Here is a 26752-nt window from a genome sequence, read left to right on the forward strand (position 1 = left end):
AGAATTTAAAAATGCAGCGTGGTCGTTCAGATCCACCGTTATTTAAAAACTTCATTAGTGCGACTCCTCTACTGTTGCGTAGTAGTAATAGTCAAAAGGGATAAAGGCCATTAATATATGGTCCAGTCTGTATGATGCAGGAACAGATCATAAGGGTGCCCACCTTTGTTAAGCAGGGTCAAAGTATCCCAGAGCAGCCATCTTTCTACGCATCCTGCTGCCTTCCGATCAGAAGTCCATATCATAACATTACCTTGAACAAATAGGACTGTAGCTGACGTCAGCCGATCTGTAAAAAAACAAAACAAAATGGCGGCACACCGGTCGGCCACGTGTGAGCTTGGTTCTGTGTAATTCAGACACTCCCACTCCAGCGTAGGGCTGCGTGTCCGCTGGGGTCGAACTGGGACACAAAATAGATCCGGCCTCCAAAGTAACAAGCATTTGCAATGCAATAGGTCTCACAGTTGCGAGATTTTGAGCCATTGGCATTGTAAGTGACAATACCTTTTATTTATGTGTTTAAAAAATCTGCAAAAAAGACATTGTCATTTACAATACCAATAGGTCAATTTTTTTTAAGTTCGAGACCTATTGCATTGCAAATGCTTGTTTACAAACGCCCAATTCTGCGCTTTCACGTTAAGAGGCCACGCCCCTTTCTTTAGATGCGCCGTGTCTAAAGAAAGGTCCGCAGCCGCTATTAAAGTGAAAGCGTGGTATGGGGCGCTATTTACCCAAAAAAGCATTTGTTTGTCAAGTTGACAAACAAATGTTTTTTTTGTAAAAGCGCGCTGTGAAAGCGCGAATGCCGCACTGAATGTTGCAGGAAAGCATGTTGTGCCTGCAGTAGGAGAAACTCATTAAAGAAAAAAGAGCTTACAGACTAAAAAAGACGTACCGTGTAACAACTAAAGTAAAAGGCCAGTCCTCATGGGAGGTTACAAATGAAGACAAGGCGGTACTAAGGAGGGACTAACAAGGCTATTAACGAATCAGAAGCCAGCATTTACGAAGGGCAATGACACTGGCCAATGACAAATCTGGGCGGAGAGTGGGCGGGGCTCCTATTCCATACTCCAATACAGCATGGCTGGCAGAGCAGCGCATGCGCTGCCCAGGCTCGACCTAAAAGTGGGCCGCCATTAATGAATCAGAACTCTAAAAAGGAGCCCATGTTTGCAAATTGGAAACGTTTTTATCTCTTAAAGACCCGCTGAGTGTTTTGCAAGGGTTGAAAGACTGCATGGATGTCAGCCTGCTGAAGGCAATGTTTGTTTTAATATCAGTAAATCAACAGTAAAAACCGGCCCAGCAGACCTCAAAACAGACCCTCAAGCAGCCAGAGAAACGTCACACACACTGACCTGTCAGACCCGCCCACCAGGCACTGCCTGACTGCCCTAAAGTACCAGTCCGATCCTGAAGCCAGCGAGCCGCGTTGGTGTGGCGTGTGCAGTGGCACCGAAGCTCAGGGGTTTTGAGGGGTTTCCTGCAGCAGCATCTCCTTTCGTAACTGTCCGCTACCCCAGTTAAGGTAGACTTTTAGTATCGGATTAAAAGTGTCCCATTATTGGCCTCTGTGAACCCAAGCACCCCCCTTCCAAAATACAACCACTGCAAAGCCCCTGTTTCTTGCTTTACATTTAACCATGCAGCTGTTTGCACTCTCAGCAGAGATACCACTATTTGAATGAGCATGGAATGTTGAGTCTTCTTGTACCCTTTTGAGCAGGTGTGATTGGCAATGGTGAAGGGATTTACACAAGGATGTATTAGTGCAAGCACGCCTTACAAGAACTACTGCTAAATTCTTTCTGTGAAAGTAGGCCCAGTATTAGCAGCCATAGCGCTGCTCCTTTCGGAAACTACAGACAAGTGCAGCGCTCCATCACCAGGACAGCCTCCACTGACACAGACCCACACCCTCTGACACCACCGGGAGCAGCAGTAGGGTCCCTGCCGCTAAGAGTAACCCTGGGTCCAGTAAAACATGGGGTGTGAAGTGCTCCCTGTTTCTGATTGGTCCGCACAGATATTTGACTGCTGCGGGGTCTGGAGACAGTACAGGGATGGGGGGCAGCGGGAAGATGGCGCCCTGCTTGTATATGTTTTCAGTTTCAGTTTTTATTAACCCGTTAACCGCAGCGTATATTCCGCCGCGGTGCGGGTGATTAATTGCGCGTGCGGGGCCGCGTCGGCCAACGAATGTGCGCAGGGGTGAACAACGTTTATAACGAAACTTTTTGTCCACAGGGAATCACAACGCGGTTGTTACAAGGACCACGTTGTGATTCCGCATACCATTACTCCGCAAGTCAGAACGACGACTTGCGGAGGGCGGGGATATTGTAGGATTTAAAATCCAAAACCTTCCCTACTTTCCGCACAGACTGGAGTTGGAATAGTAAATTATACTATTCCAACAACCAGCGCCCCCCCTCTGCAAGTCGTCATTAAGATTTGCAGGGTAATGGTATGCGGAATCACAACACAGTTGTTGTAACGACGCGTTGTGATTCCCTGCGCACAAAAAAACTGCGGGATAAGGAGGCATATTCGTGCGCAGCACTACCGAGGTAGTGCTCGCGATGGCCGTTACCCAACGAGTGCACGCAAGGGGTTAACCGTTTGGTGTCATGCCTAAAAAGGCCATACAAAGAGTTCATATACACACATAATTCACATCATATTAAAACGCATACTTTTGCAACCAGGACAAAAAGAATTGCACTTATATGCAAATATACTTTACCCGCCCACATGCAAGCTTTTAAAACCAACAACTACTTGTTTTAGCCCGCCCTTTCTGTGTATAAAAAATTTAAAAAGTATTAAAATCTCACCTAATTCAAAGCAAATAACAGACCTTAACCCCCTATCACGGGAACATTTCTTCCATATTGTTTGCATACAGAGTTAACATTAACTCTGTGCAAAATAGAATCGGGTTCGGTGCAAACTATGGCAATAATTCCATAGCTGCGAGCATTTTTACCTCTCGGGAAAGTAAAAAGCATTAAATAAAAAAATTGCTAAATATAAAAAGAAAGTGTCTTATATTAACAACTTCGGTGCTCAGGACGGCCCCCGGCCGTCTTACGGCACGGTGGGTGTGTGCTGAGGACGGCCGAGGCCGTCCGAATCCTGCCCACTTATTAATTCTCCCGCACAGCGAGAGAATTTGCGCAGCACCGAAGGGGCTAAGAAATCATTACATAGTAGTAGGAGAGACATTGATTCAACAGTCCTGTAAACCATATGCCCTTTAATTAAGCAGACATTAACATTTTCTATACTGAAAATAATCACTTATGAATATATAGAAGGTGCTTTTTTCTTTTGCGCAAGGTTAGACAGCAAAGTGCACAGTGCTTGTTCTGTTACTGTTAAGAAACATTCCCTTCCAGCTTGTCCCCTGTGCTTCGTGCAGTGAGTTGGGACAGAGTGGGAGGGCAGGGAGGAGTATGGGGAGAGGAGGGTGGGAGGTATGTGGGGCAGAGGAAGTGACATGGAGTCTGCCTGCAGTTTCTTGCAGAGGAGAAGGATGTGTGTGTTTCATGACATAAAGGGCAAAAGTAGGATTTAAGAGGGTGTTTTTCGTGAAACAAAAAGTGGAAAATGCAAAAGGGATTCGGGTGTTAGTTACTGTGGTGCAACTAAATATTTCCTGCTAACAGTTCCAGCCAGACCTACAATGGTGTCAGGCAGTAAAATGCACCCCTGTAGTGCCAAAAGTTTGTGGTGCTGTGTTTATAATTTTCTGCTCCGACGAAATGGACTCACTCAAAGTGGTACTCCTTTTAACATGGGTGGATTCAGCTATCGTCATCAGCCTGTTGGCCTTCTGGCATAGTGCCCCAAAAAACTAGTACCGCCTGCTAGCTGGGAGCAGGGTCCTAGGCCTCCCCTCTCTGCAGCCCTCCTAAGCACCCCTTGCGTTACTGGGTGCTACCTCATATTGCGACAGGCACGCCTAAAGGGACAGAGCCCCCATATTACCTGACCACAGTTGGTAATCTACCGCCTTGGGTGCATACGCTGTATACGCAAAGGTTATCCCCTACGGCGCTGCGCGAATTCTCTCGCTGGGCGGGAGAATTAATAAGTGGGCGGGATTCGGACGGCCCCCGGCCATCCTCGGCACACGCCCACCGTGCCGTCAGCCGTCCTGAGCACCGAAGTTGTTAGTGTGACCGTAGCAGCTGATCGGAACGTTGGGATGTATGTCGTGACAACGCATGCTTTTACAACGCATGCCTTTACGACGCAAGTTTTACAACGCAAGTCGTTACAACGACTTGCGTTGGGGGGCGCTGGATAGTGAATAGTTTAATTTACTATTCCAACTCCAGTCCCCGTGGATAGTAGGGAAGGTAATTGATAGTAAATTAAAACTATTCCCTATCCTAGAGCGCCCCCCAGCGCAAGTCGTTGTAAAAGTTGTGTTGTAATGGTTGCTTCGTAAAGGTACTTCGTTGTAAAAGTTGCGTTGTAAACGCTGTTCCCCGAACGTTGCACATTTACAAACTTAGTGGAGCCTGGCTCTAGCGATTTAGTTGTTGTTGTTGTAATACTTTATTCGAAAAATATCTCATAAAAGTACAAGCATACAAAAATACATAAAACGGTATATCAAGTATTACAATTCCATTTCATTTAAGATATCATTGCTAAAAACAATTTAAGAAATAAGGGGGGGAGGTTATTAAAAAATCCTTTTTAAGATGGGTCTGGACAGGCATTGCGTATCAGCTTGGACCTGATAAACTAGGCGCTTGCCAAATATTTAGCGACCCCGCAAACAATATACATAGAAGAAGTGTTAGTTAAAATGATACGCAAAGCTGATCTGTGGTCCCTGACTCCTAACTCCCTACATACAGGTTTCAACCATTTTGCTCTGGCCTGCTTGTAAGCAATACATGCAAACAAAAAGTGGCCAAGGGATTCTTCCGGGCATAAACAACCTGGGCATTTTAAGACAAGCTCCCTCCTGACCTTCCACCCTTCCTTGAATATATTGAGGGGGAGGGTACCGTATCTTAACTTCAAGAACAGGGTTCTGTCGCAGGGAGTCTGAACGAAGTCCAAGAATGGCTCTAATTTTCTGAAGGGCTTGTGATCAAGGAAGTTATTGGTCAGGGGTCCCCAGTTTGGGCTCTTTAGTTCTTTGGCCTCTATCCAATCCCAGTATAGTTTTTTAACAGTTTGTTTAGGTGGGGGGGATTGCGAGGCCCAGGACTCACCCAAACCTATAGACTCGTGGAGAAGTGTGGCTCACTGGTTAGAGGAGGCAGACCTGGAAGCAGAGGTCAGCCCGGGACCAGGGTTCAATTCCCGGCTCGGCGGGGTCTTGAGTCCTAAAATGTCCATGGACTCGACAATTCTCGCTCCGGTGCCTACTCGATTCACGGGTTCACACTCTGCGACTCTGGGCAATAGCTTGCTTAATCTCCACAACGGCCCCTCGCGGTGGGATGCCTGACTTTCACCTTGCGGATACCCTGCCGGGGTTATCTCACAGGGGAATACCAGGACGGGTTCCCTAAGCAAGCGCTTAGAAACCGCTCGGTGATTTGCGCTATATAAATTCCTGCTGTACATTTACTCCACCAACTTCCCTAAATTGTTAAGCCATTTTATTTTGTTGGATACATTCAGACTAATTAGCTCATCCAGTGCTAAAGCATAATTTACTAATTCAGGGGTCCTTCTGAGACGCACCAAAAATAATAAGGGACGAATTTGGACTAAGTCAGAAATTGATCTTTTACCCATGTCGAGGAATAGTGGTTTCAAGGGAGTCGAGGGGGGAAGCGAGACTATATCTCTCGTGAACTTATTCTCTGCAACTACCAATGCCTTAGTGTTCTCCGCACCCCATAGTTCAGAGCCATAGACTGCTGAAGCTAAAGCTTTCCCCTCATAAACTGCCAGGGCGGGGGCTATTGGTCTGCTGATAGAGAGGCGCTGGTTCTTTAAAATCGCTCCAGAGACCCTTTTAAGATTTAAAACCATTTTAGATAAATGGGAGTCCCATCTCATATTGTTGCAGAGCCTGACCCCGTGGTAGTCGAATTCGTCCACCACCTCTAGAGGGGTTCCATCCAAAGAGAGGTTAGCCTTCCTGAGCTTTCTATTCGCGGATAATACCATCAACTTCGTTTTTGTGGTATTAACCGTTAGCCCACGGTCTTTACAAAAAACACTGAAGCGGTCGAGCAATCTTTGCAAACCCGTAGGGGTTTTGGACATCAGGAGGGTATCGTCTGCAAAGAGGAGTGTAGGTGTTTTCTCGCCGGCAAGGACGGGGGCATCCGCGGCGTCCTCCCTCAAATGGTCCACCACCCCATTTATAAAGAGGGAGAACAGTGTCGGAGCCGTCACACATCCCTGCCGCACCCCTCTGTTGACTGGCACCCTCCCTGTCAATTGGCCCTGGCTCCCCCCCCGAATCCTTGCATAATTATCTTCGTGAAGTTTGATGATAAACTGCAACAAATAACCAGGGAGTCCCATGTCAAGTAAGACCGCCCAGAGTTTGGCACGTGGAATAACATCGAATGCTGTTTTCAAGTCTATAAAACCCAGGTACAAACTACCCTTGATGATTGACACTGACTTCCAATAGACTGCACAGAACCGAAAGACCTGGTCCATTGCACCGACATTACGCCTAAACCCCGCTTGAAAGTGGGATAAAATGCCATCATCTATAAGCCATGACTCTGTTCGGTTTATGATGACCCTGCCAACTACCTTTTGGATGGTGTCGATTAAACGTATTGGTCTGTAGTTGGCAGGGACCTCTCTATCACCTTTCTTGTGTATGGTGATAACCTCCGCACCCTTCCAGGATTCAGGGACAGGATGACCGTGCTGGATTAGGTTCATTAAGCATGCTATGAAGTCTGCCCATAGTTTGGGATCGTGCAGTAGCAGGTCCCCCGACAAGCCATCTGGGCCAGCCGCCTTCCCTGGTAATATTTTTGAAATGGCATCCTGAACTTCTCGCTGGGAAAACAACTCTTCCATGGTACCTGTCTTCATGCAGGGCACGCTTTGGAGTTCAATAGCAGGAGATGATGTTTGACCTTTAACACTATCCTCACAGTATACATTTAAAAAATGGGAGTACCATTGTTGTTCAGTAATATGATTTAAAATTGGCTCTACCCCCCCTTCTATCGAGAGAATTAATCAATTTCCAGAAAGTAATAGAGTTTTTTCCACAGGCTGCGGCCTTGAGCTGCTGCCAGTGCTCCTCCTCCCAGTCTTTCTTAGCTGATATTGTACTTCTACGATACTCCTGTCTGGCTAATCGGACTGCTAAGGGATCCTTACTTTTTATAGCTAGGGAGATGGCTTTCCTTTTTTTCCTGCAATTTGCCGTGTACCAGGGGTTGCTCTTAAGGGATTCTTGATTTGACGTAGGTATCCCCTGGGACTTCTTGCAGAAAAATTCACCTAATTTGTCTGTTAAATTTTTATAGGAGACTAGCAGGTTAGGTCCGGGAGGGTTAGGTGTTACTGGAGCCACGGCTGCCAGACTACGGGTTTCAGCTAAAACTAGCTCTTTAATGCTGTTAAGTTTCTCCTCTTCGCACTTGACCACATTCCATTTTAATTTCCGATTACAATTAGTGGGAAAAACCTCTTTAGTAATCAACTCTGGATTTCCACTTGTGCCGATCCCATTTGCCCAGTGGATTTCCATACATAATGGATTATGATCACTATCTGATGATTGCCTAACCTCCATATCAACTAGGCCTGACCATGATTGGTGTCCAGAAGGATATAGTCAATTCGAGATGGGCAACCTAACCTATTATAGGTCATCGCCCCATCGTGATCTGAAACAGTTCGTCCATTAAGAGCCCGTAAGTTGTGTTCTAAAGCCAGAGCATTCAGCTGAATTGCTCTGGCTGTCCATTTCTTAATTGGTGCAAGCACTAGGGGGGGTATAGTCTGTCTCCAATCCTCTGTGTTAAAACCCAATACCTCTTCGTCATCCAGGGGTTCAAAGGTACAGTTAAAGTCCCCCTCTACTAAAATTTTGGATCTAGGTGGAAGATCTGATAACCTCCTATCTAGCAGCTCTATTGTTGGCGAGACTAAACCGCCCTGAAGGCCTCTAGCATAAACACAAAACAGTTCAAGAGTAATACCCCCAGGCTGGCTCTTTAGGGAGATATGCAGAATATCATTAGAATCAATTTTGTGGGTGGTAACAACACAATTCAAGTTCACCTTTACCCAAATGAGCAGGCCACCAGACCGGCGACCTTCCCCACCGTAACTGCAGGAATAAAAAAAGTTGAGTACCCATTTTTGTATTGCGGGGACCGGCACCAAGTTTCTTGGAACATACATATGTGAAAAGTGTTAATGAAATCGTTCCAATCGGGTTTAACTAGTTTTTTTTTAATCCCGCTATGTTCCATGACAAGATATTAATGGAATTAGGGGCTATGGATGGTTCCTTGATTATAACTGGAGTACTGGGTTCCATTTCTCCTAAACCAAGATTAGTTGTTCCCGGGCTGACTATACCATCCATGGCGAATTTAGATCCTTCCCCATGGGTGACACCTCCCTCTTTCCAGTTCGTCCAGAAGACTGGGATGGAAGTCAATCAACTCCCTCCAGTCCACTGAAACGATTATAACAGGGGATTGGATAATTAAGCTTTGGACCAAGCCGTTCCCCATTAAACTGGTTACCACCAATGGTGGGCGTTCCTGCTCCTCTTCGTACTGTATTCCAACCTCCGTCGTCTCCCCCGCCCCATTTAAAAGTGTTCTGGTCCCTTTGGGGCTCGTGCCTCATCCCTCCTCCTCCATAATTGGATTTCCTCAACCAACTCCACCTATTGTCGTAATGTTCCGGGGACATATAGAAATATGACAGGGGTTTAACCATGATCGCGGAGTTGTTGTTGCATGTGGACCCAGAGCAAATATGCTCCACCAATCGCGGGTCTTCAAATGTAACCACAACACAGTCTCCCTGTAAGCTTTTCTTTTTCTTCCCTACCAATGGGGCTCTCTCAACCATAAGCATTTTATTGTTAATATTAGGGGGAGAAGGAACATTTCTATCTAACCAGTGGCATACTTTGTTTTTGAGAGCCCAGAAAGGTTGAGAAGTTGCAGGTACTAGCTCCGGGACGCCTGTTAAAACTATCACGTAGGGACAGGCGTCAGGTGGTAAACTGATGTTCCGTCGTAACTTAGGTTTCTCAGAGTGGGATGGAGGGGGTTTAGGGGCTAAAGTGGTGGAGCCAGCTACTTCCAGGGGTTTAATTAGTGCGTTGGTGGCTGGCTGGTTGGATTGAACTTTATTGCCCTTATGGGTGGGGGTTTTAGGAGGGCAGGGCTTAGGGGTAGAATTATCCCCTACGGATTGAATCTTAACCAAGGGCGGAGGATTACGAGTGGAAGCCGATACTTTAGGAACCCTTTTGGACATGATTTTTCCCCTGGGGTTTTAGTTCCTGGACGAGGGCCTGAAGCTGATGTTCTATACCCTGAAGTCTAATCTCCAGGGGCGAAAGAAGAGACTTATAAGGTCGGATAGAGAACTTAAGAGTGGAGCGTTCAGGTCCTCCAAGTCTTCTGAAGATTCTTCAAGGCTACTATTGTCAAGGATGCTGACCAGACTATTGTTTGAAACTGTATCATCTGGGATGCCCATTGGTAAGGGGTGGGATACGTACTGAGCCCTTTCTCTCCCTGTGATGGATCCCGAGGAAACCGTCCCCTCCTCGGTGCTGCCACTAGCACCAGCACAATAAGATGTGATACCAGTAGGTCACTGGGACCATCCCCTTGGGAACACCTAGTATTCCTCTTTTCAACAGAGGATTCCACACAAAAGGTTTAGCGTATCAAATTTCATTTAATTGTCAATGTTCGTTGAATATTGGTTCATAGCATATTCAATTGTTGATCATTTCACATTTTTGTAAACATGCATAACTCATTTATCCATGAGGCATCATTACATTTCAAGATATCCAATGCATTTCGGGCTACGGTGTGAGCCCTTCATCAGGGAATGACGATGCCTGTTCGGAGTTTCTAGTCTATGTTCAAAAGATGTGGAGTGCTGATATTCGACGAACCAGATTTCGAAATGGATTTCAGGGTGAACGAGAGCGTTAGCTCCCGAGAAGTTGAAAGTCTCTCCAAGCCACTAGCACCAGCCACATCTATGGAAGAGCCCAACACATCTTGATTGGCTATGTTTTCACCATTAACCTGGGGGGATGTATGTTTAGGTTTTGTAATTGCACCTTCCACTATACTCCTTTCGGGGTGGGTGTTCTCGCTATGGATAATGGCTGGTACAGATATTAAGTTGTTAACAAAAGAGGTCGATGTTAGAGATGTTAAGGAGAGCATGGGAGATGGGTCCAAAAGGGTTGAATGGGACCCAATAGTAGTGTGAATCACAGCATCAACCTCAGTGGGGAGTGGAACTGAGTTGCTCAAGGATTTAGTTGGGGTACGTGCAGAGGCTATATTACCTAATGACGACCTTTTAGCATAAGCGAGATCTTGTGAAACCCTTCTTTCCATGAGGACTATTCCCTGATCAATTAGGGAGTTAGTACGGAGGATAAAATTGTCCAATAGGCCTGTTAATTTTTTGGTTTTATTTTTTGCACCTGCGCAGCCTGGCTACGGGTTTCACGGGAAGACATGGCTTTTAGAAAAAAGGCGGCTGGCAATAAAAAACACAGTCAGGCTGCTAACCAGATATGAAAAGAGTAAACAAGAAACTCGGCGTTACTAGGCGCCACAATGAGTACCGACTAACAGAGCAAGTTTAAAATAAAGCTATAAAAGGGCCAATAATGAGTCCTTCAAGGGACCTGGCCCAGTCCAGTCTCTGCAGTCCCCGGAGGGCCTCAGAGGGCCCGCCCTTGTCCCGGGCATCTCCCGGGACGCTCCCGCGCGCTCCCGGGCAGCGGCCTTCTGCGCCTGCTTTGAGGAGCGAGGATAGACGGGGGGCGTGGCTAGCAGGGAGAGCGGGCCAGGTGCTGGTCATTCAATCCTGCAGGGACTCCTGGGAAACTGAGTTCCTGACCGCTCGCAGCCCTGCTGTCCGTACTGCCCCCGGCTCCACCGACCTCAAAGTCTGCCCCAGCTCCAATAACGGCACCTCCAACCCGCGAAGCGGGACCCGCGCAGTGGGTCCGGCGAGCTGAGATGCAGGTCCAGGAAGAACAAGCGGAATCTCCACAAGGGCAAGGTCAGACAAAATCGGCGTCCCACGGAAGGCAAGAGGGCTCGGCTTTTTGTTACCCTTCGGTCAGAGGGCGTGGCTAGCAGGGAGAGCGGGCCAGGTGCTGGTCATTCAATCCTGCAGGGACTCCTGGGAAACTGAGTCCCTGACCGCTCGCAGCCCTGCTGCCGTTCTGCCCCCGGCTCCACCAACCTCAAAGTCTCTGCCCCAGCTCCAATAACGACACCTCCAACCCGCGAAGCGGGTCCGGCGAGCTGAGATGCAGGTCCAGGAAGAACAAGCGGAATCTCCACAAGGGCAAGGTCAGACAAAATCGGCGTCGTTCCCTAGTGATTTAGGCAAAAAGTGCTTGTAATCATTTTTAGGTACGTGCCGACTAAACCGTGCAAGTGCTTTTGGTTGCGAGGCATTGTGTAGCTTACCTAGAACTCAGAGGGGCTTGCAATCTGCCCATTGCTTACCACTGATTAGCTTTCCTTGTCACTTTCATTTACCTGATTCGTATTAGTGCCCCAGCTTGTCAATCTTGTGTTTGTCCCTCCCATGGAGCATTGCTTCTTTACTATCTCTGATTGGCTGACATCTCGGCTTCCACTGCTTGCTTTTCAAGCACTACTTTTTTGCAGCTGTCTGATTGTAATGATATATTGGGGACATGCTGAGAGCTTCCCAGGTAATATATTCCGTCCATGGCTTACCATTGACTTTGTATTTTGTAGCTTAATTTTGCTTCCGTTCTATTCACTGACTTTGTTTGTTTTAGACCACCCAGCTTATATTTGTCCTTCCAGGGCCGCATAGCCTCTTTACCACCTCTCTGACTAGCTCCTTGTATTCTTCCACGAGTGCTCGCTTTCCAAGAACTCTTTTTTTTTTTTTTTTTTTTCTTTATCGCGTGGCACTCCGTGAGAGTTTCAGCTGCCTCCCTTGTACGCTAGTTCATAAAGCAGCTGCTTCAGTTCGCGAGTTGTAATATACATACAGAATTTCTTTGAAAAGATTTCCTATCAATGACTGATTCTACTGATATCTGGCACTAGGAGGTCAGAAGATGAGAAATAAAGAGACCGTTGAATTTTATTTTTATCTTGGCACATTTGCTGTACTTTAACGATAGAGGTCAGATTTCAGACTTTGTCGTCCGACAAACTGCTTTTTATTCTGTTAAGAGGCAGGTTGGTGTTTATTTTTCATTCTCAGACTACAGAATCAGAGGATTTTCTAAAGTGAGCGAATCAACAATTTTGCTGGGTTCAGGGAGTGTGAAAGGAAAGGCTGCAAGATGTCATTTTTTGTTCTAGCATACAACGACATTTAAATACCTGTAAATGAACTGTGCAAATATTTCAGTATATATTGGCAATTAGGAAAGCACAAATTAGGCACTTAAAAAAATAATTCTGAAGTGTGGCGTTAGCAAAGATTTTAATAGGAACAAAATAAATCAATACACTTGGAGAGACACAAATGAAATATTCACTAAAACCTGAATTCCACATCTTGCAGATTGTAGGTTGCAAAGTTTTATCAATTGAACTACTGAATGTTTGTGCAAATTTAGTGGTCATTTTAGTGGAAAATGTGTTATCTGTATATAATGTTGTGATATCACACCTTGCTTTAGGAATATATTTGCAGCAGTGTGCGTCAATGTACCACCAGCTACATACTACACCCTTTCCACTCTCCTGCTGAATACATTTGCTAGACTTATTCGTTGTACGGCGCATGGATTTGTCACAATCCCTATGAGTTCAGTGATATAGCATTAATAGCAAAACCAACAGTTGATGGACAGAATGCAGAACAATGTCATACATTCACCCCAGTACAGACATCTGGGCCTAAATCCATCGTTCTTTTGCACTCCACACCACCCCAGTTCAGACATGGCCATATGCAAATCAGCCTTGACCCTGTCCCTCATGGGAACAGTCCAGCCCGAACTGCCAAGCCATGTCTTTCCTGGACTGGAAACAAGCATCCTGGGGGCCGGTTTCTGGCTATCAGCCGTCATCAGCCAGGATAGCTTGACTCCAGTGACGTGGAGAGCACGGGACTCACGTCTGAGCATACCCGTCCCACTCGGGGTGACAAATGCAAAACCAACAATTGATGGACAGAATGCAGAACAATGTCATACATTCACCCCAGTACAGAGATCTGGGCCTAAATCCATCGGTTTTTTGCTCCCCATGCCATTTCAGTTTGGACCCAGCCATATGCAAATCAGTCTTGATCCTGCGCCTCGTGGGAACAGTCCAGCCCCGAACTGCCAGGCCAGGTCCTCCCTGGACTGGAAACAAGCTTCCTTGGACCGGTTTTGGGCTTTCAGAAAACCGTGCCGGGACACGTTCAGAGGCCTTTTCCCAAGAACCTAAACATAGGCAGCGATATAAGAGAAACAAGGGAAGTTTCTGTATGGACATTACAAAGGACAGTTAGAACCACCACCCAAAACGCTCCTTTTTCTGCAACACTAATAGTGCATGTGGGATACTTGTAAAGCGCACTGTTACTCTACCCGAGTGTCCTGGCACTGTAGACCGCTGGGGAACCCGTCCTGGTTTTCCCTGTGAGATGGTCCCTACTGGGTATCTCCAGGGTGAAACCAGGCATCCCCGGCGTCTGTGGGGGGCTGTTGTAGAGATGAGGCAAGCTAATGCCCAGAGTTACCGAGTGTGTTCCCTGGTTAGAGTAGGCACCGAGGCGAGAATTATCGAGTCCGTTTTGACCCTGGTCCAAGACCCTGCCGCGTCGGGAATTGAACCCTGGCCCCGGGCCGTTCTCTGCTTACAGGTCTGCCGCCTCTAACCAGTAAGCCACACCTCTCTACAAAGTGGGCGGTCATTGTCGAAGAGTTGTTATAGCGCTTTTTACCATAACTGAGCCTGTTTCTAGGCACTCCAAAGGTTTACAGATAAGAGACTAAAGGCATAGGGAAATTGAGAGGTCTAAGATTCTGTTTCATTCCAATTCAGTGAACAAGTTACTTCCTTTATACACTTGGCTCACTAAAGGGTAGTGATACCGAGCTGCGAAGGCTGACCCCAGGGTGCTGTGAACGGAGAGCAGCTACGGTGAAGCATAACACAGTATTGCTGAACCTCTGTCTCTTGTAGAGACATGGGGCATCATTTAGTATTAAATGAAACCCTAAAAATAACTCCACAACTCCCAGTCTACGCCATGTGTACGCTTCGCTCCACCTTATATTCCGCCTTTTCCCTTACACCCGCGCTGCTGGCATCAAAGTGGCCCTTGATATACCACACACCATATTTTTGGGCCTCTGGGAAAATGTTTACAAGTAACCATGGTGCTCAGCATCACTAAAAACCATTGGTGAGACCTATTGACGTTGCCAATGTTTGTTTCTTCACTGTGAAGCATTCTATGAGAGTGTGTGTGTTTTCCAGCTGTCTCGCTCGTGCACATACCTCCACGTGCACTCTGTGAGGCTCTCTGTTGCTCATCTGCTTCTCTCCTCGCTGTTATGAGATGGGGCCATCTCAGGTGTACTGATGGACGTTACGATGCACGTCAGAGGGACGTGCACCGGGCGTCTCGAGATGCCCAGGTGCTTAAGGTTCCCAGAGATGGTGCCATCTGAGGTGCACTGATGGACGTTACGATGCACGTCAGAGGGACGTGCACCGGGCGTCTCGAGAAGTCCAGGTGATTAAGGTTCCCAGAGATGGTGCCATCTCAGGTGTACTGATGGACGTTACGATGCACGTCAGAGGGACGTGCACCGGGCGTCTCGAGATGCCCAGGTGCTTAAGGTTCCCAGAGATGGTGCCATCTGAGGTGCACTGATGGACGTTACGATGCACGTCAGAGGGACGTGCACCGGGCGTCTCGAGATGCCCAGGTGCTTAAGGTTCCCAGAGATGGTGCCATCTCAGGTGCACTGATGGACGTTACGATGCACGTCAGAGGGACGTGCACCGGGCGTCTCGAGAAGTCCAGGAGATTAAGGTTCCCAGAGATGGTGCCATCTCAGGTGTACTGATGGACGTTACGATGCACGTCAGAGGGACGTGCACCGGGCGTCTCGAGATGCCCAGGTGCTTAAGGTTCCCAGAGATGGTGCCATCTGAGGTGCACTGATGGACGTTACGATGCACGTCAGAGGGACGTGCACCGGGCGTCTCGAGATGCCCAGGTGCTTAAGGTTCCCAGAGATGGTGCCATCTCAGGTGCACTGATGGACGTTACGATGCACGTCAGAGGGACGTGCACCGGGCGTCTCGAGATGCCCAGGTGCTTAAGGTTCCCAGAGATGGTGCCATCTGAGGTGCACTGATGGACGTTACGATGCACGTCAGAGGGACGTGCACCGGGCGTCTCGAGAAGTCCAGGAGATTAAGGTTCCCAGAGATGGTGCCATCTCAGGTGTACTGATGGACGTTACGATGCACGTCAGAGGGACGTGCACCGGGTGTCTCGAGATGCCCAGGTGCTTAAGGTTCCCAGAGATGGTGCCATCTCAGGTGCACTGATGGACGTTACGATGCACGTCAGAGGGACGTGCACCGGGCGTCTCGAGATGCCCAGGTGCTTAAGGTTCCCAGAGATGGTGCCATCTCAGGTGCACTGATGGACGTTACGATGCACGTCAGAGGGACGTGCACCGGGCGTCTCGAGATGCCCAGGTGCTTAAGGTTCCCAGAGATGGTGCCATCTGAGGTGCACTGATGGACGTTACGATGCACGTCAGAGGGACGTGCACCGGGCGTCTCGAGAAGTCCAGGAGATTAAGGTTCCCAGAGATGGTGCCATCTCAGGTGTACTGATGGACGTTACGATGCACGTCAGAGGGACGTGCACCGGGCGTCTCGAGATGCCCAGGTGCTTAAGGTTCCCAGAGATGGTGCCATCTCAGGTGCACTGATGGACGTTACGATGCACGTCAGAGGGACGTGCACCGGGCGTCTCGAGATGCCCAGGTGCTTAAGGTTCCCAGAGATGGTGCCATCTGAGGTGCACTGATGGACGTTACGATGCACGTCAGAGGGACGTGCACCGGGCGTCTCGAGATGCCCAGGTGCTTAAGGTTCCCAGAGATGGTGCCATCTCAGGTGCACTGATGGACGTTACGATGCACGTCAGAGGGACGTGCACCGGGCGTCTCGAGATGCCCAGGTGCTTAAGGTTCCCAGAGATGGTGCCATCTCAGGTGCACTGATGTTTTTCAGAGGGATGTGCGCCAGGAGTCTCTAGAAGTCAGGATTTCCACATTTAAATTGTGTGATCTTAGGCAAATATTTTAGTTCACCAGAATTTATTTTTCTTCATTATCACCAATAAAAGCACTTTCAAATATGCGAGTTGAGAATGGCAGTTGTAGAAAAACCTATTGGTTTGATTTAATAGGCTATAGTATTGAGTGCTTAATTTGTAGTTGCCAGGGCCCTCGTCAGGAGGCTGCTGCAGCTTGCACCACCCATTGGTACTGCCAGCGCTGCCAATGACTGTACTACACACCCACTAACAATCTCACTGTTGCAAGTGTGACAATTCACACGATTCCAGCCCCCTAAACTGTAAGAATGGCTTGGATGGCAGGTATTAGTCCTTTTTTATGCCTATTGAATTAATAAACAGCTGTGTGTGTAATCTCTAAATTAGACACACATCACCACCGTGTGGCAGACTCTCATAAGTGCTGGTGTTCACAATTAAGTGCCTGTGCCGAGCACCGGAAACCACCGTCTCAAATTAAGCACTGATAATGTTGTTCTATAATCTGAGCCACATACGGGGTTTACAGGACTATTGTCTTACCTCTTAGTTCACTAGTGGTTCATGTTTAAAAGCCATCACTTTTAACAAGTATTTCTTAGAGCAGTGCTATAGTGTGACATATTAATGTCAAAGTTTCTCCTTTGATACTTATTTGAATTTTGAGAGAATTTAAGATATTTAATGTGATTTTTATGTATTTACAAAGCACACATTTTCAGGGCTCAACTTGTACACAGACTCTAAGATCCGAGCAGGACCCTTGGCTTGTCTCTACCCATTCATTTGTTGGCACGACCACCTCTACCATCCTTTCCTGTTGGGTGAGACCTCAGAGAGATGTGGTCACAGTGGGCCAGCCTCGAGACCAGGCAGAGTTGGGATGTCCTGTGCCCTACCTTTAAAATATTTTGTGTCAGAATTAAGTTCAGCAAGGAGAGTAAAGGTTTGTGGACTTGCTTCCCTTCCTTCCTCAGCTGATGGCAGGATTTCTTGTGGTCAGTCTGGCCTGCTTCCCACTGCTGCATCCATCTGAGGCAGCACAGGCTGGCTCTAAGGAGGCCATTACATTTAATATGTGAGTACAGAATAGACTGACAGCTTGAGAACAACATCACTCATTATAGCTGAATTCATTCTAAGAAACTTGGTGCAAGGACTTACGACAAAGACCCGGGGCTGACGGTCCGAGTGGGTGCAGCGGAGAGGGGATACATTACTGTCTTTATAGTTTTAATGTGATCATTGTTTTACTCAGCAGTTTTATTCTTCCTTACTGTAATGATTTTAATTAATTGAACAGTTAATACATTCATCATTCTAAGAGGCTTCTCCCACCTCCTGGAGCTCATTGCCGAGAAGAGCCTGAAGCCCAGACTTCTGGCCTCGCACAGACATTGAAAAGCTCATCTTTTCAGAATACGCCTTGGATAAGTCATCATTTTCACTGCTGATCCCAGCCCATATATACGTATGGTTGTATTGCCTTCTGCCTCATTTGTTGTTGTTTGCGTACAGCGCCGGCATGCTCCGAAGTGACGGAGCGCTATAGAAGACCAGCCGATAAGCGAACAAATGAGTACTATGGAGTGGTTCTTAATGAAAAAAGGAAGTTCAAGATGGCTGACCTCTCGCGTCAAGGAGTTATGAGCCGCCAAGGCTACTGCCCCTGATGCTTTAGTAGAGCCGAGGAGACGCTGCTGCTCTGAGTCAGATGCTCCTGGTGAGAATTGTCAGACGGCTGCTTGGTCTTCAATCTATACTTTGGCAAAGCATCATGTCCTTGTCTCTGGTGCAAGAGGTGGAATCTTTTTTGTCAGTTCGGGCAGGACTGTTCCCATGAGGCACAGGGTCAGACTGATTTGCATATGGCCTTGTCTGAACCGGGGTGGCAGAGTGGGCTAAAGAACGGTGATGGATTAAACCCAGATCTATTGACTGGGGTTGACTGCTTGCAATGTTCAACACTCCATCATCCCCTTTTGTATCGCTTTGTTCGCCATAAGTGTGGCAGGGTATGCACAGACGTGGGTCCCTTGCTCACTTTGCCACTGGATTCAAGCAAGCCTGGCTGAAGACGGCTGACAGGCAGAAACCGGTCCTAGGAAGCTTGTTTCCGGTCCAGGGAAGGCCTGTCTTGGCAGTTCGGGCTGGACTGTTCCCATGAGGCACAGGGTCAGACTGATTTGCATATGGCCATGTCTGAACTGGGGTGGCAGAGTGGGCTAAAGAACGGTGATGGATTAAACCCAGATCTATTGACTGGGGTTGACTGCTTGCAATGTTCAACACTCCATCATCCCCTTTTGTATCGCTTTGTTCGCCATAAGTGTGGCAGGGTATGCACAGACGTGGGTCCCTTGCTCACTTTGCCACTGGATTCAAGCAAGCCTGGCTGAAGACGGCTGACAGGCAGAAACCGGTCCTAGGAAGCTTGTTTCCGGTCCAGGGAAGGCCTGGCTTGGCAGTTCGGGCTGGACTGTTCCCATGAGGCACAGGGTCAGACTGATTTGCATATGGCCATGTCTGAACTGGGGTGGTGGAGTGAGCTAAAGAATGATGATGGATTAAACCCAGATCAGTTGACTGGGGGTGAGTGCTTGCATTGTTCAACATTCCGTCCATCATCCCCTTTGGTTTTGCTTGGTGGTTCAGCACAATTAAGAGTAGCTTTGCCTCTTTCAGTTTTTCTGAGCCCTGCATTCAGCTGTATAAGGTATTAACGAGAAATCCCTAATCAAGAGGATCTGCAGAGCAAATTGTGTCCATTTGTAAAATTTACATTTTTGTGGTTGCATTGGTTCAGTTGGATACTATATTCTGTTTACAGAGTCTTTCTTCGCCTATCTACTCTCAGGCCTTGGATCTTCTGACCCTTATTTGTCTGGGAATTTGTGGGATCTGAAGGGCTTTGATGGGGTACAGCCATTTGTGTCTGCGTTCCCACAAATTTTCAACATTGCGTGGTTCGTTTGCACATTTTGGATCATAGGTGGCCTTACTTTTCTGGGGTCACAGCCTGCGAAGGCAGTAGTCCAGATATAATAAATCAGCAGATAGTACCCAGCCTGCATTGGGATCAACGTTTCTTTAGCTGTTCTGCTTTGTTCTGACTGCTCATGGGAGGTTTTCGATTTGTTGATTGGAGCAGCTGTTGGGTCAGTCGATGCTTGTGCTAGCGCCTTGAACCCGTAGCTGCGCCTTTGAACCCGTAGCTGCGCCTTGAAGCCCTAACTACTCCTTGACCGTGCACAAACACATCTCCCCTGCCATTCCTGCGATTGATGACGTTCTCATGCCCCCTCCTGAGGTGGCATGAGATATCCGATTGGATGTTGATCCCTGACTCTAATGCCCCTTGTCCCACCTTGTCTCTAATGCCCCTTTGCCACCCTGTCTCCAATGCTCCTTTGCCACCCTGACTCTACTGCTCCTTTGCCACCCTGACTCTACTGCTCCTTTGCCACCCTGTCTCTAATGCCCCTTAGCCACCCCGTCTCTAATGCCCCTTTGCCACCCCGTCTCTAATGCCCCTTTGCCACCCAGTCTCTAATGCCCCTTTGCCACCCAGTCTCTAATGCCCCTTTGCCACCCTGACTCTACTGCTCCTTTGCCACCCTGTCTCTAATGCCCCTTTGCCACCCTGTCTCTAATGCCCCTTTGCCACCCTGTCTCTAATGCCCCTTTGCCACCCTGTCTCTAATGCCCCTTTGCCACCCTGTCTCTGCAGAAGCTGACCAATAGCATGCAGTCCGATGAGGGCACAGACTGGCTCCTGGAACTCCTGGCCGAGGTGCAGCTGCAGCAGTACTTCATCCGCGTCCGCGATGACCTCAACGTCACTCGCCTCTCGCACTTCGACTACGTCAAGAACGAGGACCTGGAGAAGATCGGGATGGGTCGGCCAGGTGCGTACCGCCATGTTGTGGGGGATTGGATGGTGGGGAGGGGTCTCACTCACACGGGAAGCCACTAGGGCTCTCCTACAAGATGGCCAGAGTGGACGAGCCGCGGCCGCCTCTTCTATCAAAGTGTATTATTTTAGGGTTCTTCCTCCTTCTCTGGTATGAAGTGTCTATGATTGTGATCTTTGTGTGGGATTTAACCTGTCCACCAACTCTGTGGATCACTGGATGTCTCTTTCCAGCCTATCACATCCTTTATCCCAATCCTTCTATCCAGGTTTATCTCCTATCATGTTTCCTTTCTATCTAATGTGTCATTGAATCTATTTTTCCAGTTGATCACGCATCCCCTCTATTATATGTTTCACCCAACCAATCACAGAATCCAAAACATGTTCCTTCTCTCCAGTCTGCTTTCCATCCACCTAATTTAGAATTTGTCGTCTGATTTATCACCTGTTCTGTCGCTCTCCGCCTACTCTGTTGAATGCACCCTCTCATCACCTAGTTTCTTTATCCAGCTAGAATAGAAGATATCTCTTGTGCAAACCAAATTTTCGCCTCAATGTTTCACATATACTATCATTTTTCTATCCACCTAATTTATTTATGTAATCTGCCATCTAACAAATCCAGTTATCCCATGGCATCCTACCCCCAAAGCTTCCAATCTATCAGTGAATCTGTGCGTTTAGTGTATTTTATATCTGTCTAGTTTATTTGTCAACAAAAACTGTCCAATGTCTGTATCAGGTCTTCATCCAACTGACTCACTTCATTGTATAGTTTACTTTTGCTTCTGCGACAGTCTATTCATCAATTCAGCTCAATTTATTTACTTCTTCCACCATCAATTACTATTGCTACCATCTCTAGTCGCGCGATCAATGGGTGTGACGTTAATCTAGCTATCCTTCTTTTAGTATATACATTGAATGTTCTATATATATTATTGTTTTAGACACACTTGAAAGTCAGATATCAGTTTTCCCTTTAAAGATACTTCCAATAATGCATACATACACAGATATCCACACAGAATCTGTTCAATCACCAACTACTCATACAGGCAGCACCCCAGCTCCGGATACCAAGGCACTTATAAAAATATTTAATAAAAATTGTTTTCAATTATTTAATTAAAACATACAATTTCAAAAGATGTTTTACAAACCATATAGCTTAAAAAGCAAAATGTACTACACTTGCACAGAGGACACTGGTTTTGTGCTAGAAGTTGGGCGTGGGGTCAAGCCACTGCGTTCAAGCTCGCTGTGCACGGCTAAAGTCTTTGTGCAGCGTGGGTGTGTCTCCTGCAGAAGCGTGTGTGCCATGTCTGGCCGAAAGCCAATCACGGCAGCCCATCCCCTCTATGCAAGGCAGAGGGGCACGCGGAGTGCAGCCTGACCGCCACTGAGTGTTGGGGGCAGGGCCTGGCTACAAGCCGAGTCCTGTGACCACTCCTCACTTTGGCGCAACCAAGGCCAGGAAATGGCAATCCCTGGCTGGTTATGTGCGGTGGACTTTTGTATATAGATAATGATTTAAAAAATTTAAAAAACACAAAAAATATCGATAACAAAGGTTAAATTGAATTTATAGGTAGATTTGCTTATCACATAGCTTTTTGAAATACAAAAATAGAAATTCTATGAAATAAAATAAACAGAATGGAGTTCTGGTTGCAAATTAAAACCAAACACCACTGACATTTACAAGTTATGGTTAGGACCGCAGTCCATACCTCACACAGCCAAAGTACAAGCCATAACTCGAAGACCGCGTACACTGCTTATCCCAATAAGCGACAACACCTAAAAGCAGTATGTGATTAAATAACAATATATGTTCAAACTACTTCATTCATAGTTGTCTCTTTAATAGTGTGGAGGGTAATATCCGTATTACCATCTGTAAGATTATTCACAACATTTCTAGCTGTATCCTTCACACCATGGGTGAGATCAGCCTTGCATCTGGTGAACAAGTTATGGTTTGCATGTCTTTTGTTTGAGTTATGGATTGTGTAACTTGTGATTTTCAGTGTTTTGGGAGGTTTAATTTGCATTCATAACTCAACTTTAACTGTTCTTTTGTCAGTGAATTGCTAATGTTTTTTTAAACAAATGGTAGTCTGATTTTCAATATAATTTATTCATCCAGGTTATGTTGATTCTAATTAATTTTTACAATCTACTAGTCAAGTGCTTTTATTGACTCTTTCAGAGTAAGAGGTTGGATATATTTACTTCATCCACTCTGTTTTATGTATTTGGGTGTCTAATATTTCTATAATCCACCCATTTTTCCAGTATATCTGTCCGTTGTAATGTCCATAACTCTAGCCTCTCCACTTTTCAATCTACGCATCTAATCATTTTACCTAGTTTATTATTTTATAATGAACTAATCAATCTATGTAGGCCATCTGAAATATCTGATCCTCTTTTCTTTCTATTATATTCAGTTTAAGCATTACATTTATCTTGGATCTTGTCCAATATTCATTGTGTTTCTCTGTAATCTGTCTTCATGTCAAATCTGTCCCGCATGTCAGGTTTATGCATGATATTTCTGTGTAATATATTTATTTCATGCATCAAATGTGTCTTTTATACTAGACACTTATCTGTTTTTTATCTCTCCAATCTAAAAACATATCAATGTCAAATGTTAGCATTCTATTTCACTGTATCTCCTTGAAATGACGTGTACATAAAGTTTATCTCATGTCAAGCTTAGTCATTGTGTTGCTTTACAATCTATAGTGTATATACATCAAATCTGTCTAATACTAACCCTGAGCGTAGTTCGCAGACTTTTGCTACGTGGAACTTTGCAGAGTTACAAATAAACTCAGCGAAGTTCCGCAGTTGGCGGAGTGCTGTGCGAACTGCTGTTCGCACTGGTCTTTCTGCTGCTCGGGTAGAAATTCTACATGAGCTGCAGCTCGAGCTCGCGAACTTACTGTTCGCGAGCGGGGAAAAACTCTGCTGCACTACGCAAAGCGGGGTTTTCTTGCGCTCCGCGGAGTCCAGAAAACTCGGCGAACGGAGCGGAGTTCAATGCCCAGGCCTATCTAATACGTCTGCTGTCATTCGTTCGATCTCTCTATAATCTGGCCATTCTAGGCTTCAGATCTATATAATCTAGATCTTTTTTGTTGTATGTCTCTGGAATGTATCTAGTCAGTCCATTGTCTCTTAAATCTGGTGCGATTCATTCTCTCTTGAATCTCTTCAGTCTGTGTATAATCTGTTTAATACACAAAGTTGTGTTCATTATTTCACCCTGGAATCCCTCCGGTATATGCACTAAATGGATCTAATATAACCGGTGTTTCGCTTTCCACCTCTCTGTAATCTACAGTACACCATCTTGGTCATTGTCTCTGTCTGGAATCTTTAAAGCCAATCTTTGGATCTATCTTGCATGTTCTCTGTTTGTTTTTAATCTTTCTAAACTAGTTTGTGCGATAGATATAATATATCAGGTGTCTGTTTCTGTTTTTCTGGATTTTCTTGCCCACTTCTTCTCTACCTCCTATAGCAGATATATTATTTCACCTCTCTTCTTCATTGGTCAAACTCTGTCCCCTAATCTAAGTGTCTACCCTTCTAGTGGCCGGTGAGGTCCTCTCGAAGCCGAGGTAAGAGCCCGCGAGGCACGAAACGCAGCCGAGGAGCTGCTCTGATCCGGGGGGAGTTCACAAGTAGATTTAGAATCATTTTGCTGATTTTATGGCTGTTGTTGATCGTGTATGAGGTATTTATTAATCTGCTTTGAGACAATTATGACCTAATTTTATAATAATTTCATACTTGATTTGGGAAAAATTATGGGCACTTGAGGAAATTCTAATGATAATTTACAGGTGTTGAATGAGTTGATTTGAGGGCAATTCTCAAGGCTGATCTTGGAGCAACCATTTTGATTTAATGGTAATATCTGACTACTTAAGAGGCTGGTCTATGGAAGATGGGCTTTTATGCTGAAAAGCTTTTATTTCGATTCCAAACGAGACATAATTTTACAAGTACAATTACAGTCACAAATTATTAAAGTGAAAACTCCGAATACTATTGTTGTTACAGTGAATAGTAGGTATAAATAAGAGCTAAAGTCGAAAAGAAAAACAGTAATAACATTAGAATCGGGTTTCAGTAGTGTGACAGATAACATGTTGTGACCAGCTGTGAATTGGCTTTTTGGGCCCATCGATTTATGGATGGACAGGTAGAGCAGGCGTTCCTCCCAATCTAGTTAGCCGGTCTGGGCCTAGTTAGTGTGAGAGCCGGGCTGGGCCTGGTCGGTGTGGGAGCCGGGCTGGGCCTGGTCGGTGTGGGAGCCAGGCTGGGACTGGTCGATCTGGGAGCCGGGCTGGGCCTGGTCGGTGTGGGAGTCGGGCTGAGCCTGGTCGGTGCGGGAGTCGGGCTGAGCCTGGTCGGTGTGGGAGCCGGGCTGAGCCTGGTCGGTGTGGGAGCCGGGCTGGGCCTGGTCGGTGCGGTAGCCGGGCTGGGCCTGGTCGGTGTGGGAGCCGGGCTGGGCCTGGTCGGTGTGGGAGTCGGGCTGAGCCTGGTCGGTGTGGGAGCCGGGCTGAGCCTGGTCGGTGTGGGAGCCGGGCTGAGCCTGGTCGGTTTGGGAGCTGGGCTGGGCCTGGTCGGTGCGGGAGCCGGGCTGGGCCTGGTCGGTGCGGTAGCCGGGCTGGGCCTGGTCGGTGTGGGAGTCGGGCTGGGCCTGGTCGGTGTGGGAGCCGGGCTGGGCCTGGTCAGTTTGGGAGCCGGGCTGGGCCTGGTCGGTGTGGGAGTCGGGCTGGGCCTGGTCGGTGTGGGAGTCGGGCTGAGCCTGGTCGGTGTGGGAGCCGGGCTGAGCCTGGTCGGTGTGGGAGTCGGGCTGGGCCTGGTCGGTGTGGGAGCCGGGCTGAGCCTGGTCGGTGTGGGAGTCGGGCTGGGCCTGGTCGGTGTGGGAGTCGGGCTGAGCCTGGTCGGTGTGGGAGCCGGGCTGAGCCTGGTCGGTGTGGGAGCCGGGCTGAGCCTGGTCGGTGTGGGAGCCGGGCTGGGCCTGGTCGGTTTGGGAGCCGGGCTGGGCCTGGTCGGTGTGGGAGTCGGGCTGAGCCTGGTCGGTGTGGGAGTCGGGCTGGGCCTGGTCGGTGTGGGAGCCAGGCTGGGCCTGGTCGGTGTGGGAGCCGGGCTGGGCCTGGTCGGTGTGGGAGTCGGGCTGAGCCTGGTCGGTGTGGGAGTCGGGCTGGGCCTGGTCGGTGTGGGAGTCGGGCTGGGCCTGGTCGGTGTGGGAGTCGGGCTGAGCCTGGTCGGTGTGGGAGCCGGGCTGAGCCTGGTCGGTGTGGGAGTCGGGCTGAGCCTGGTCGGTGTGGGAGCCGGGCTGGGCCTGGTCGGTTTGGGAGCCGGGCTGGGCCTGGTCGGTGTGGGAGTCGGGCTGAGCCTGGTCGGTGTGGGAGTCGGGCTGGGCCTGGTCGGTGTGGGAGCCGGGCTGGGCCTGGTCGGTGTGGGAGTCGGGCTGGGCCTGGTCGGTGTGGGAGCCGGGCTGAGCCTGGTCGGTGTGGGAGCCGGGCTGAGCCTGGTCGGTGTGGGAGTCGGGCTGAGCCTGGTCGGTGTGGGAGCCGGGCTGAGCCTGGTCGGTGTGGGAGTCGGGCTGGGCCTGGTCGGTGTGGGAGTCGGGCTGAGCCTGGTCGGTGTGGGAGCCGGGCTGAGCCTGGTCGGTGTGGGAGTCGGGCTGAGCCTGGTCGGTGTGCGAGCCGGGCTGGGCCTGGTCAGTGTGCGAGCTGGGCTGGGTCTGGTTAGTGTGCGAGCCGGGCTGGGCCTGGTTAGTGTGCGAGCCGGGCTGGGCCTGGTTAGTGTGCGAGCCGGGCTGGGCCTGGTTAGTGTGCGAGCCGGGCTGGGTCTGGTTAGTGTGCGAGCCGGGCTGGGCCTGGTTAGTGTGCGAGCCGGGCTGGGTCTGGTTAGTGTGCGAGCCGGGCTGGGCCTGGTTAGTGTGAGAGCCGGGCTGGGCCTGGTTAGTGTGAGAGCCGGGCTGGGCCTGGTTAGTTTTGAGAGCCGGGCTGGGCCTGGTTAGTGTGAGAGCCGGGCTGGGCCTGGTTAGTGTGAGAGCCGGGCTGGGCCTGGATAGTGTGAGAGCCGGGCTGGGCCTGGTTAGTTTTGAGAGCCGGGCTGGGCCTGGTTAGTGTGAGAGCCGGGCTGGGCCTGGTTAGTGTGAGAGCCGGGCTGGGCCTGGTTAGTGTGAGAGCCGGGCTGGGCCTGGTTAGTGTGAGAGCCGGGCTGGGCCTGGTTCGTTTGGGAGCCGGGCTGGGCCTGGTTAGTGTGAGAGCTGGGCTGGCCCTGGTTAGT

General features: G+C 48.3%; 1 protein-coding gene across 4 annotated transcripts in view; it reads left to right on the forward strand.

The window, feature by feature from the left end:
* The window catches only part of TNK2 (tyrosine kinase non receptor 2), a 394078-nt gene that overhangs the window by 207827 nt on the left and 159499 nt on the right, over positions 1-26752 (forward strand). For all 4 annotated transcript variants that reach the window (XM_078667996.1, XM_078667997.1, XM_078667994.1 and 1 more), the window contains one exon: positions 20237-20414. In XM_078667996.1, coding sequence (XP_078524122.1) covers positions 20252-20414 — 163 coding nt within the window. In that variant the 5' untranslated portion in view covers positions 20237-20251. The remainder of the gene's footprint in view (positions 1-20236; positions 20415-26752) is intronic.

Source organism: Lissotriton helveticus, chromosome 11 (genome assembly GCF_964261635.1).
Source record: "Lissotriton helveticus chromosome 11, aLisHel1.1, whole genome shotgun sequence".
Classification (NCBI taxonomy): Eukaryota; Metazoa; Chordata; class Amphibia; order Caudata; family Salamandridae; genus Lissotriton; species Lissotriton helveticus.